Source organism: Plectropomus leopardus, chromosome 16, assembly GCF_026936395.1.
Source record: "Plectropomus leopardus strain MGB_pleo_1.0 chromosome 16, ASM2693639v1, whole genome shotgun sequence".
Lineage (NCBI taxonomy): Eukaryota > Metazoa > Chordata > Actinopteri > Perciformes > Serranidae > Plectropomus > Plectropomus leopardus.
The window spans coordinates 25,473,737-25,487,670 of NC_142191.1; the positions used below are offsets into that span (position 1 = coordinate 25,473,737).

The 13,934-nt window shown below is 38.5% G+C and overlaps 1 protein-coding gene across 1 annotated transcript in view; it reads left to right on the forward strand.

The window, feature by feature from the left end:
* Nucleotides 1–13,898, forward strand: part of LOC121955877 (connector enhancer of kinase suppressor of ras 3) — a 41,508-nt gene extending 27,610 nt beyond the window's left edge. The window contains exons 5-13 of the mRNA XM_042503961.2: nucleotides 2,169–2,210; nucleotides 4,241–4,360; nucleotides 4,702–4,761; nucleotides 4,878–4,946; nucleotides 5,419–5,568; nucleotides 7,524–7,654; nucleotides 7,801–7,982; nucleotides 8,496–8,576; nucleotides 10,357–13,898. Coding sequence (XP_042359895.2) covers nucleotides 2,169–2,210; nucleotides 4,241–4,360; nucleotides 4,702–4,761; nucleotides 4,878–4,946; nucleotides 5,419–5,568; nucleotides 7,524–7,654; nucleotides 7,801–7,982; nucleotides 8,496–8,576; nucleotides 10,357–10,661 — 1,140 coding nt within the window. The 3' untranslated portion in view covers nucleotides 10,662–13,898. The remainder of the gene's footprint in view (nucleotides 1–2,168; nucleotides 2,211–4,240; nucleotides 4,361–4,701; nucleotides 4,762–4,877; nucleotides 4,947–5,418; nucleotides 5,569–7,523; nucleotides 7,655–7,800; nucleotides 7,983–8,495; nucleotides 8,577–10,356) is intronic.
* Nucleotides 13,899–13,934: the final 36 nt, after the last annotated feature.

Sequence of the window (13,934 nt, forward strand, 5' to 3'; positions counted from 1 at the left end):
TGTTAAGGGGACATCAGAGACCGAAAGAAGGCCGTGACTTCTCCTGTTGTGACCCCTCACACTGTTTATTTACAGGCTTTGATGATAATGAACCACATATCTCCTGTTTACAAGTGCAAAGTCCTTTTGATGATGATTCTCTTTCAGATATCCGTGTTACCAAAACTAGAAAGAATTTTTACATTTTAACGGCTTAATCTTTTATCACCAGCTTTGTCCTTCAAGTACTTAAAGGAGCTTCACGCAATTTTTACATCTAATCATTAATGAAAATTTTAAATCTTGTTACAATGGCAGATCACATGATACCTGCTTTAGCCAATAAAAGACTTCAAAGTTGTGGTTACACACAGCAGCATTCATGAGACATTTATTATGTATAACTTTACAAGTCACTTAGGGAGGGTAAAATAATAAAAATAAGATATGGCAGGTGTTTCCAATAGCGACAAAAGTCAGATTCCTAACCAAAACAAAGCACAGATGAAATTTGGAAAGTAGGTTATCAGGATTCACAGATGCAGTCAGACATTTTTTACAGCGTGTCACCTCCCTGCATGTTTCTGTGCAGCGCTGAGGCGTCGCCCCGCCGTGCTGTCATGCAATCATCCTGTCAGCCCGTTTGCAGGGAGCTGTTATTTCACTGACCGCAGGAGGAATCCTCTCAGTGTCTCTGGGAGGCGTTCGTGGTCCCTCCCTCTGGTTTCACTCTCATGTAGGCTGTCATTTCTCAAATATTTGCTTTCCCGTTGATTCCTTTCTCTTTTTTCTCTGTTTACCCACACTCAGTTCTTCACACAGACAGGCTTCTGAAAAGGAAAGATACCTCATTTGATGAGATGGGGAAGTCTACCTCTTTTATATCAGGCAAAACATTTTTAATTTAATATTTTTCTTGTTCTCAACAATTCCCATAAAAAAAGACCAGAACCAACAATGCGTCTCTCAATGCTTTCTGACTCTAATGTTCCCATCATTCACTTATAATTCACCTGAAAATATTTCCAAAGGTGGGCTAAACTGCTTTGTTTCTTATCTCCATGTTCCTTATTTCCACTGAAGTGAGTAGTATATTATGCTTTATATTGAGTACGATTTGAAAATCTGCACCCAGTTTGTTGCCTCTCATGTAGGATCTCATCGTGACATTTGAGTCAGATTACAGTAAAGAAGGCATTCTTTCAAGAAATCAGTCAAAGCTCTCCAAGGATTTTACTCATGAAGAACATTTCACTTGTCAGTTCTGAAAACAGTTGCAGAATTTCTCCTGTGGTGCTTGAGGAGCTTTTTTTTCCTTTTTTTTTTTTCATCAGAAAAAGCCTGGACATATGTTACTGCCTACCATCTTGTAGCAACTTGAGAAACAAGTTTTAGATATTGTCTGTCATGCAGTGGTTGAATGTATTATTTTATTCAAAGAGCAAAAAAAGTCTTTGAAGGAACATCATTTTTGTTAAATGACTTACTGGGTTTTTATCTTTCTGACTTGGATGTTATATAATTCCTAACCTCAGCTAAGGCTGCAACATCTCATCAGATAGAAAACGCCTCGTGTTTGTTTACGTGCATTCCTGTAAACAAGAGTGAATGCATTCAGAATTAGAAATACTGCAGCCATTAGTCCAAATTCCCCCTCCTATAAAATATAACATTTTACTTATTTACATTTGATCTCCCTGCATTATTGTCTGGTTGTTGTCCACTGCATTGCTCTTTCTATATAACATCTTTATTTCTACTTTAAGTGTATGATGTTGACTGAAAATTGTTTTTCTGTGCAGCTTTTCTTTCAAATGATGAAACCATTAGTCTGTGGGGTCACAAAGTTTGTCATGTGACTTTCTTCAACTATTAACTAGCCCAGAATGTTGTCATCTGTCCCTGTGTCTCATCCCTCTTCAAAATAAAATCACAAAATCAGAGGCAAGATCAAGAAATTAATGACATCATTCAGTTAATTTGTCTGTATTTCAAAAGTGTTTTATTCTTTATCTGTATGAATTCAATTTAGTGTCTTAAATGTAAGAGTCACTTTATTTCATAAACAGAATTTGTCTCTTGTCTTGATTAAAAATACAGACAATTGGAGTCTTTTTTTTAGGATTGACATGTTAGTAGTCTTGCAGTGTGAAGTCCACCTGTCAGTCTGTCTGTCTCTTTATTTGCAGGACTGCACTGTGTACGAGATAGAGGAGAAGATTCTGGAAGTGGTGAGTACTGCTTCTCCTTTTTTCTCTGCTATGGATGTTTGGAGATGCTAATCGGAAACACACACAAACACGCACATTGAACATCACGGGACACTCAGCACAAGACAGGAAAAGGAAATGTGTGTTCACTGACTGTGTGTGTGTGTGTGTGTGCGCGCAGATTTGTTTATTCAGCTCAGGATCTATTTCCTGTCTTAGATAACACTTCCTGTTGGTCGTCCTGTTGTTCCCAGAACACTGCATCAGCCGATGTTAAAACACTTTCCCTCCTGACTACCTTCTAATGTGACCTTATGACCTCTGACTTGCCTCTAATGACACATCATCTTTTAGTGTAGTTGAAGAGGTCAACACTTGTATCACTAATAATGCTGTACACCCTGGTCTCCTAAATGTAAATATTCTGGAGCAGCAGTGAGACCGGCTCTCAGGACTGTTGCTGATGCTTCAGCATTTCGTATTGCCTTTCAACAAACAGCATTGTCGGCATATTGAGTATATTGAGTAGTGACACATTTTGAGACGTCTCAGTTCCTCAGTAAGAGTGACGGTTCAGTTTGTTTGTCCAGGTGACAAAAGGGAAAACACTGCAAAGATAGACAAAGGAGCAGGAGCCTCCCTCCAACAATCCCCACCACCACTGACACACACAGTGGGGTTTGAAGCTTCTAATTGTTTACAGTCAGTAATAAGACGGCTCTCCGTCCCAGAGATGAGCGTGTTATTTATAAAAAAGCAATAAAAAACACCAACATTTTCAAATGAAAAGAAAAAAAGGAATTAACTTTCCAGAGGAGCATGTTTTTCTGGTTTACTTATAATTTCCTGCCCGTTTGTTTTTTCCTGATCACCTCCCTGTGTCCCATGAGAGCTCAGACGCCCCCGCTGCGCTTCAGGGCTCGGTGTCTCCTCCGAATGATGATAATATGAGGCTGTGTTCAGTTTGTGTAGGCCTCAGGCTCCGGGAAGATCCTTTTGTCTGTTGTTTAACAAAACCAACAACTAGAGCTATGCAGCATTTGGAGCTTTTATGTGATGTTATATTCTGATCTTGTTGGGGTTCGTCAGTCTATTTCTTCTCTCCCCTTTCCACAGAGAGGTCAGAGGTCAGGGACAGCTTTAGTGCCACAGCAGCAACATTTTAGACTCATCAGAATGGACAATTATCATCATGGGAGATAAAAACTGGTATCACATCACCGAGCTGCCAATGACTTCCTCTTTTTATATACAGTCAAATAAGGAAATTTATTGAGATAGATAAGTTAGTCTGAAATTGAACTGACTTTTAAAAACTTGACTGAAGGCTCCCTGAGGCTGTGAAACTTTCTCAGTGCACAAATAGCTGTGAAGAGTTTCAGCATGAATAGACACTGGTTAGGAAAGTTATTTTCATTATTGATTAATCTGCAGATAGTTTCCCTATTTATTGATTACTCGTTCATTTTAAAAACATAATAAGAAAGTATAAAATATGCAGTTTTCACGGTACGATTTAACTCTCACAGCATGCAGTATTACACAATAATAATCAGCAACAGTTGCAATGACCCTTAAAGCCAGAAAAGGAAAACAGAAGGCTTTTGGGAGATTAAACAAACATTTTATTCTAATTTAAACTTGAGTAAAACGTCTTCTTTTTTTAAAAAATAATTCAATTAAAGTTGAGATTCTCCCTTGTTGATTTTTTTCCAATAAGGTAGATAAGCAAATGTGTACAGTATGATAAACGTCAATTGTCATACCTCGGTAAATCTTAAAACTGGTATACCGCTGCAACTCAAGTGTAAAAAATCCCATCAGTCTTCAGATAGTTTGTTCTGTTTGACCAAAAGTATAAAGTCTGAGAACCATGAAACATCAAATACTTAGCATTTTGGTGTGAAAATTTGACCTAAATCATTAATCAGTTATCAGAATAGATGATTACTTTTTATAAATCGAATAATCAATTAATCAACAAATCCTTGTGCTCCATGTGTGACTTAATCTTATTTTGGGAATCAAAACTGTTATGTTATGTGTTTCAGTCCCGAGCCCTGAACGCCGTCTGTGAGAAGACGGTCCAGGTGACCTCTGACCCCTCAAAGAGCGAGCTGTCCTGCCTGGAGGAGGTGCACATCACCAACGTCAAGCCTGGAGAGGGACTGGTGAGCTCAGAGAATAAGTTAAAACAGCATTCAGGACAGACGTCATCATTTACATTCAGACCATATCAGCGGGACATCACTGTCAGATAAGTGGCAAGCACTGGAAAAAGAAAAACCCACAATCTAACCCGACTTCCCCCGGGAAACACTAACAGGTATTTTAGTGCTGCACCATGAACCACAATCAGCACCGAGTCCAAAACAGAAACAGATGTAGGTCTAAAAAGTAAAACCAGCACTGCAGAGAGGAATTACACAGAAACCACGTCAAGTTATTTATAGAGAAGATTCATATATAAATTGTCAAAGACTGACTTCTTTACGTGTGTTTAATCTTTCAGGGTATTTACATCAAATCCACATACGACGGGCTTCACGTCATCACAGGAACAACAGAGAATGTGAGTGTGCTGCTTGTTCTTCATCACACCTGCTGTTTTCTGGACTGGAGTAAAGAAATTAAATGTAATCAGTTAACCTTTTAACACAAGTGAAACAGTATGATTCTGCCCTTCAGTCTCCTGCGGATAAAACCCAGAGGATTCATGCTGGAGATGAAGTCGTTCTGGTCAACAAACAGACCGTGGTGAGTCAAAAGTTCACTCTTAGTTAAACATTTTTGAAAATGCACTTACCTGCTTTTTTTGCTATGCGTCAGATAAGAAGATTGATACCACTCATGTATGTACAGTAAATTTGAAGCTCATACTCATAAAGCTACGAAGATTTGAAAACTTTACTGATGTCATGGTTCAGTTGTGATAAAAGGTGACGTCTTGGTGGCTAATGAGATTTAAAGCTTAAGAAAGATTGAAATCAAAGCTATCTGTACTCTGTACTGTAATTTCCCAAAATGTTGAACTGTTCATTTGACCTTTTTATTTGGTCAAAAAACTTGTTTGTTGATCAAATATATATATAGATCATCCATTGGTTGTTAGACAACATGTTCATTTATTTATTTATTTATTATAAATCAAAGTAATAAAGGTTAAAGTTTTAATTCCTGTAAGCGCCCTCTACGATGTTCATGAGGTCGTGGTCTGTGATTGGTGCAGGTGGGCTGGCAGTTGAAGCACCTGGTGGAGAAGCTGAGGGCAGAGTCTGGAGGCGTTGTCTTGGTATTGAAGAAGAGGCCGTCTGGAATGTGTGGCGGCTTCGCTCCCGCTCCGCTGAAAAACCTGCGCTGGAGGCCTCCGCTCGTACAGGTGAGCTCCACCCTCCACACTGATGAAGTGTCCGAGAGCATGAAACAGAAGTTTTGGCAGCTGCATTTTAATTCCTGTTGACCTATTCTTTCTTTCCTCCTGACTCTTTTTATTATCATTCTTTAATAGAAGTACCAACAGCAGGAGGTTGTTCTGCAGTTGTACAGCTGACATTTGTGGAGCTGCTAAATGCAGCAGAAAACCTCACACTTCTGTCTGTCTGTCTGTCTGTCTGTCTGTCTTTCTTTTTCGGGGCTTTCCGTCAGTACCTCCACCCATCCCATGCTAGTGAATGCAATATCTCAAACATCCACTGGGACTCAACATTGACATGATTCGATTTTGGTGGTCAAAGGTCAAGGTCACTGTGACCTTGTGTCTGCTATTCTCACGAATTTGATAACTCAAGAACACCTTGAGGGAATTCCTTTAAATTCGCTGCAAATGTCCACTTGGACTTAGCTATGATTTTGGGGGGTCGAAGGTCAAGGTCTAAATGAATCCTAACATTGCTTGGTGTCGTGATTTGCAACTCTATGCTAAGCTGTTTTTCATGTCACATGACTTGTGTGTGATGTTTATATTGTTATGGGGTTCTAGCTTTAAAAATCTCATTTCATAGATTTAAACTGAGAGAATAAAAAATAAAAACTTGTCTTTCAGGTTGCTCATATAGTGTAGTAGTGAAAGGAAAAGTATAATAGATACAAAAGAAAAGTTTGATTGAGAGGTCAGTTGCCATTTTGAATCCTCTGCCTGCCATGAGCCAAACACTGAACCCACCAGCAGCTGTCGGCTGTGGGTCACTGTATAACAGAGAAGCACACTGTTTTACTTATCCTTTCTCTGAGTAAATAAAGCGTCCCTCTGATGCATTCTCTTCCTGTCATCGTAGCTTTTAGTTTCTGTTTTCGAGCAACCAGTAAAGACAGCAGCCACCCAGTTTGCTGCTCTGCTGAGGTGTGTGGGAACAATGGATCCCTTATTAGCTTTTCCTGAAAAAAATAAAACAGATAGGAAACACTCCAAGCATCAGGCTGCGTTGATGTCAAACATCTCTGGGAAGGTGACTCATGCGTTACTCCACAATGTGACGATTCGACAGCCTTCAGGCATTTTGTGTTGACAGAGGTCCAGGATGTGTGTGTTTAGTGAAGATAGGAGTCTTAAATGGCCCTCGGCAGCCCGGTTCAGTTGCTACTTTTGGCTTTCAAAACAGATCTGAAGTCAGTCAGCCTTTACCTCACCGTCACTCCCGCCGTTAGGTTCAAAGGTCATCTTGAATCAATGTTTCCATCTCCCCTTCTTGTACTCAGCTCGGTCACCACCTTTTAATGTAGAGTACACCATTAGTCATTTTAAGATTGAACAGTTTTTGAATATATAGTTTCAAATTAAAAAAAAAACTCTCAGTGATTTCCTGAAACTTTGGTTGTCTTATATGTAAACAAATAGAAAGAAACGGTGTATCTGTTGGGGACTATTTTCAGTAGCGGAGTAATTCACATTTGGTGCTCTAGTAAATATTTTGAGCAGTAGGATGGTGTTTGTATGCAGTGTGTTTGTATTAATGATGTTAAGAATAGATCTTTAATCAGCACAAGAACACATTTGTAGCTGCATCTTGAACTCCTTCAGACATGTTTTTGCTGTACAGACAAATTAGAAAAGGAGCTGAGTGAAGTTCCTGTGTTTATTGAAGTACAGAAGCTTTGGAGGAGAGGAAGGAAACAGAACAGCTTCGTCTGCTGTTTCTCGTCTCGAGCTGGAACGTCTTACTGTTGTTTTATGATAAACACCATTAAAGGAGTTGTTACTTCCTCTGCCGTGTGATAGAAACGCTGTTAAACGCTCCTCATACCACAGACACACTGAGTAGAGATAGAAACAGCAGGGTAATGTGTAAAAGCAAATACTTTCATATTTAGTGTTTCTGATTTTCATTTTGTATCCAGACCGCTCAGGGAGCTCCGGGTTTCTATAGATCTCGACACCCAGAAACCTCAGATGCTCCAGGGAAGAGAGGAAAGACGACCATATTGGATTTGTACGTCCCTCCTCCCCCTGCAGCACCTTACGTACCACTGTGAGTGCCACATTGATTCAGTTGGTCGCTGATTACACTATCATAGTCCAGTTTACAAAATCGAACAAAGTATTTATTTTGGGAATAGAAAAGAAGTGGTGCAATGAGTTTTAATCCTTCTCATTATGTCCTGTCCCTCTCTAAAGAGATGGAAACATTAACGTGTCCACAGGTGTGAAAATGAGGCCAAAGTCTCCAAATTCATGTCTGGACGCGGACGCTCGGCGTCGCTACACTGTTGTTGATGACGACAGGACTCCCGACGCTCCCCCACCTGAACTCAGCCAACCAAATCCTGTGTGCCTTAGACAGCGCTCGTCTACACGCTGTGAGTGCACACGCACGCACACACACACACACTTAAATGCTTACCCACATTAGCTTTAACAGTCTTTAACAGCCCTTAAAAAAGTAAGGATGTGATACATTCTTGTCTGTTTAGATCGAGAAAGTTTGATCAATATTTCTTCCCCTCCTGGTGTATTTGGAAAGTGTATGTGTCCCTTGGTGATGATGGGCCGAGAGTAATATTTTAGACAGTTAGAGAAAGTGCTATAGCATATTGTGGTGTGCATTTGCTGTGGCGTTCTCTTCTATTTAAACGGGATCAACACATAAACTGAGTATTGCAGCATGTTTTTCCATGGCTTATAGGTATGGTGAGATAATCAAATTTAAAGTCTGAATGTCATCACAAAATGTCGGTGGTTGACAGATAACATAAAAAAGATCAAACTTTGTTGTTTCCTGTGGGTACTGCAGCTGTTCAGGTTAATGAAGTAAATTTGTTTTGATCTACATGCATATTTTAATTTTTTTTGTATGTCTTGGCGATTTGCAGGTAAACCTCGGCCCGTCTCCATGCCGGTGGAGTCATTTTCAGCCGACCCGTTCTCCAGACCCGGGGCTCAGGGAAGGAGAGGTGAGCTCCAGCTGTCGCCTGTAATCTAACCCTTATCAGTAATGTGTCGCCTGTCTGCCTCATTAGGAGCTGGGGACAAACGGCGGCAGGACGGGCTGCGTGCTTTGAATTTTTACCTCGTTGATTATTAACCCTGAGAGCTGCAGTTGCATCGACACTGCTCAGCAGCACTTCACCTTCAGCAACGAACTGTGTGCTTCTGAATGTGTGTGTCGGCAGTTTGTCCAAGATAGCAGGCTGTTAATGGAAGTCAGAGCAGTTGAACAAAGACACATTAAGAGCTGGACTGTTTTCCACTGAGACTAACAATAGCGCTAACACGACTGCTGCCACCTGTGTCATGTTTCATGTCGAGTCATTTACGTGTGACTTCACCTTAAAAACAATCTTAAAATGTACTCAGTGTCAGTCTGCTTCTTGTAATTTGTATTTTTGTAGTTTAGGGTTCCCATGGTCATGAAATACCTGGAAAAGTCATAAAATTATTTTTTAAAAAACTGTCTTTTAGTCCTGGAAATATTTTGGAATTAGCAGAATGTCTTGAAAAAGTTTTGAAATCATTTTGTCTTTGCTATTGTTTTGAAAAGTGCTCATAAATATGTAATAAGGTGTCGTTTAAACTCAGGTTCAGGCAAGGTAGCAAAACAAATATTAGTCATGTCTATAAAACAAATGTTTGATTGCAACAAATACACACATAAAACTTACAAAATAATCAAAACTGACAGTAAACTGTGTTGACATCATAGCTGCTTTGATTTTTTTATCCCCCCAAAAATGGACGTGACCTGTTACATATGGCTGTATCATTATAAAGTCCTACCCATTTTAAGCTGCTTTAATAAAGTCATGGAAATGGGGTAAAATGGGTATTATGTGTCACTGAACTGTGGTAAACTTCCCTGCATCTTAACAGCACCCAGATCTCCCTGCTTATCTCTCATCTCACATACATGATGTGTTTTGTATCATTCGGCAGAATTGTGCTGCCTCTAGGGCTGTTGCTTTAACCTAAGGTTGTACTTACACAGTTTTCTATGCCCGCCACCACGGACACAAAGAGTAAAGACATAGAACAAGAGAAAGTCCGAAGTTGGCAGCGCTTATCAAATATAAGAAGATTCTGTTACCATATTGCCTTTTTGTCACCTAAAATGTTTTCATAAACACATTTTAACTTACTGATTAACTGTAATATAAGATCATCTGTTGACATATTGGTTCCTGTGTCAAAACTGCCAAGCTTGCATTACATCACCCACCAGCGGGAGTGTTAATTGGTCCTGTGCAGTTCAGTTTTTTTTAGTTGTTATGCCTTTTTTTCTACCTCTTTGCTTTTGGTCAAGCAAATGACACAGTCCTTTTGTCTGGTTCTCTCTTGTAATGTAGCACCAATTTTGAAAAGCATTTGCATCTTTCTACTGCATAGAAGTAGTGTAAATACTTCTATAAATGTTACTAGAATCAAAAAAAGCCATACAACAAATGAGACAAAAAAAGCGAAAAGAACTTAGCCTTTCCTTACTGTTTGATTATTCCTAGAGATGATATTTATATCTACATCTTTTCACCTTTTCTTTTGAACCTGGTGCCCTCTTACTTTCCTCTTGAAAATCAGCTATGTTTAGTTTAAAGATAGCAACAGTGCGCACGAGGGACAGTTTTCAGATCTGAAAGTATTGAGGTGAAACACAGAATAGTATAAACCTGGAGATTCACTAATAAAAGAAAAGGACAGGGGCATTGTTAACTCATTGTTCCTGTCTGGTTTCCTCAACAGGGCAGGACATCCTGCACAGATATCTGAGTAACGAGGGAATCAGCACCATCACAGAGGAGGAGCCATGTTTCCCTCTGCCGTACCGAGGGCACCCGTCAGTCCGCGGTGTCGACCACATCAGAGGCAGCCAGTGCTTTATCAACGCCAACCTGCACAACAGCGCCACTATCCCTTACCAGGAAGCAGCATCCAAAAAGTCTGCTGCCTCCACCTCTGCTGCTGTTTCTCCTCCTCTGGCTGTAACTAAACAGTCAACGTCGCTGCTCGGAGGCTGGCTGGCTCGTCTTAGGCTGCTTAGCCACTGACAACATAAAGTTTATCAGATAAGGCAAATTCTTCTCATCTGCCTCCTACAAAAAGGTTGTATACTCTTAGCTTAATCATCAGGATGTCTACAGGTTTTTTTAATGTTGTAAATTCAAGGCGTTCAGCAAATAATTTTAACAGCGAAACATAACAGACATGAACCAAAGACTTGTCAGGTATCACCATGACCTTCATGCTGGAGATTCCATGTTGAAGCTTGTCAGTTTCATTTTCCATTAAACTGTTTTATAAAGGAGCATTGGAACATTAAATATAAATTAAGCTCAGTTTTTCTACTTTAAAAAGAATATCTATAATCACCTCTTGAAAATGTTGCCAATCTCCAGTGGGCACCATGCAGGTGTAGTCCAGATCCCCATAACATTACTGTTGTATGAGGTTACAGGTGGAACACCCAACCACATCCATCAGTGATGCAAGGTTAGTACATTTTTCACAAACTGTATGCTGATCCGAGTAACTGAAAATGTAAAAATATCACCCATGCTTGTAGCCTTTCTCTATGGATGGCAAAGTTGGGCTGTCGGTTGGTCGACAACTTTATGATAAATGATGATGAAATTTGTTCACACATTCATGGTCCCCTCAGGATGAAAACTACTGACTTTGGTGACTACTGTAGCAAAGTTTTTTAAACATGGAATATTAAACTGATAAGCATTCGAGTGATAATCCATTTTGTGAATCGCTTGAGGTGAACTGGGATCCAGTGCAGGACATGACAGACAATTTGGTGGATAAAATGTTTTCTCTTTGAATTCATTAGTTCACTCGGTCCATCCAAAGACTGAAAGAAAACACTGACAAAGCATCTGTGACGTCACTCACAGCAATTTGAAAAGACGTTTCAAAGCCTGATGTCATCAGTGTCGGCTCATTAGAGCTGGAAAATCCTGCTTATTCACCAAAGAGCAGAGCAACCACCGTGGAGACTCTTTTCTGAAACAAACCGTTCTTTTAGCCTTCAAGACACGTAAGAACAAGAACATTTTGCTGCTGAAGCTTCAACAGCTTATACATCTAGAAAATTTGGACATTTTCTTTTTCAATACAGCTGTTGAAAAGTATGTAAAAAAAACTCAACAGTGATCACAATATTCACTATGGCTACAAAGAAGTATTAAAATATCTACGCTAATTCTTAATTTGAAACAGTTTTTAATGTATATGAAAACTGGGAATCAGTAAATGAAAACACTTTTCAATTACTCTTTTTGAAGGATGAAAACAACCTTACAGTATCAAAATTTGGATCCTCTGCAGAGTGTCAAAAATAAGGGAAAGTAATGGAAAACATTCAGCTTGTGCATGGAAACAAATATTTTTTGTGTTTTCGGCCTTTCAACCCCTCCAAAAAATAATACCTCAAAATTTCTTTTATGGCAGCTTGAATCTGTTGAAAATGAAGCTGGTTTTTGTTTTCAAGAGATTTTGGCTTCTTTTTATTGTTGAGATTTTTACAACAATATGCAATAAGCAGAATTAGAATCATTCAAATCTAAACTATCCCATAATTTTCAGGTCCCTGGCATTCACTTGACAACTTCAGATTTAATGAGCAAATAATCAAACTACTGTGTATGTCTAGTTTAAAAATGATGAAGCGTTTCTGAACATCAGAGCTGCTGCATCTAGTCTTTTCCTCTGAATCTCAGGAGCCTTGAGTGCCTCTCATATCTTGACTCTTATTGTAGTTTTTCTGTAAATATGTTTTATAGGATTGTTATTATTTTATCATTGTGTGCTTTTCAGAATATGAGAGGGTAAAAAAAGAAATACAAGAGCTCAGCATTGTTACTAAATTTTTCTGAAGCTTTACAAAAGTCTTGTTACAACAGTAATATCAATGTAAATTTACTTTAAGGAGGAAAAAACAAAATCAAATAATTTTAAAAATGCAGTAACAAATTGCTTGAACAGTCAAAGGGAACATGATAACATTAATAACATTTTTATCAACACAAAGTTTAACAGTTTAAAAGTGTTGTTTTGAAAGTTTAACTTCCTGTAACATTTCATACACAAACTTTGAAATCTTTGGTAAATTGTTTTGATAGACTCAAAATGAAGAAAACATGAACAACTTCACAACAGTTGGTGAAGTTTAAAGTTCAAGCTAAAGAGAAAATGTTCTCAAATGTGGCTTATGTTTTGGCTTAGGAGTGAAATTTAAGTGTTAAATTTTAAATCCAAAACTTGAGTTTGTTCAGAAAATGCTGCTGCCATCATTTGACTTGCAGATACTAGAAAACGCTACTGCAGATGCAGCTCTGCTTGGAGCTGCTTAAAATTTCAGGCAAAACTAACTGAACATCAGTATTTTAGGTGTGGCTTACTGCTCTCTAGAAAACTTCAGTGGTCCCTTTAAAGGTTCTCTGAGGAACTCCTATGTGTTTGAGATTTATTCATATATATTATGAAAAACTTTCTGAAGGAGTTCCTCAGGGAACCATTTCAGATCCTCCGATGTTTACAATCTAAGGAGCTTCTTCCATTTCCTCAAAGATCTTTTTTTTTTGTAAAGAGTGTTTCTGAATTATGTTAGGTGCCTTTATATCAACAGAACATTATGCAAAAAATATGATAGCTTGTACAGAGATTACCACTGTCATTGAAACTGTAAATAACACAGAGGCGACTTCACGTGTTCTTTGCTGGATAGCAATGTGCTACTAAGTCATACATAAGTGGAAAAAAGCATTTCTCTAACATTTGAAATGTTTAGATTTTTGGTATTTCAACATAACATTTCTGTTTAAAGTTAGACTATGTAAAGAGAAGAAAAATAAACCATTTAACATTAAATACTTTAATTTATAAGCAATAAAACATAATTATTCAAATCATTAAACTCTACTGAGGCCTTACTTGGTCCGGTATGACCAGTAGCTCATGGTGCCGAATGTTAGCAAACTTAAAGAGAGATATTGCTCTCTAACTGAAATTACCACAATGGCCGCTGCTCAGTAAAAGTTATCATCTCACTCTGAGGTGAAAACTCATCACTTCATGTTTATTGTTCAGGATTGCTAAATTCAGTTTGTGTCATTTTGTCAAAATACACTGATTTGATGAATCTGTTTTATTTTGTTAAGTATTTTGTACATGGTTTCATTATTCATGTGTAAATCTGATTTGTTCCATAGCAGTGCCTCTATGATGCTTTGTAACTTGCGAAAAAATATAAAGAATAAAGTGCAATTTATTTTGAAAGATTTCAGCTTTCCATAAAGTACAATAATGTTGATGAT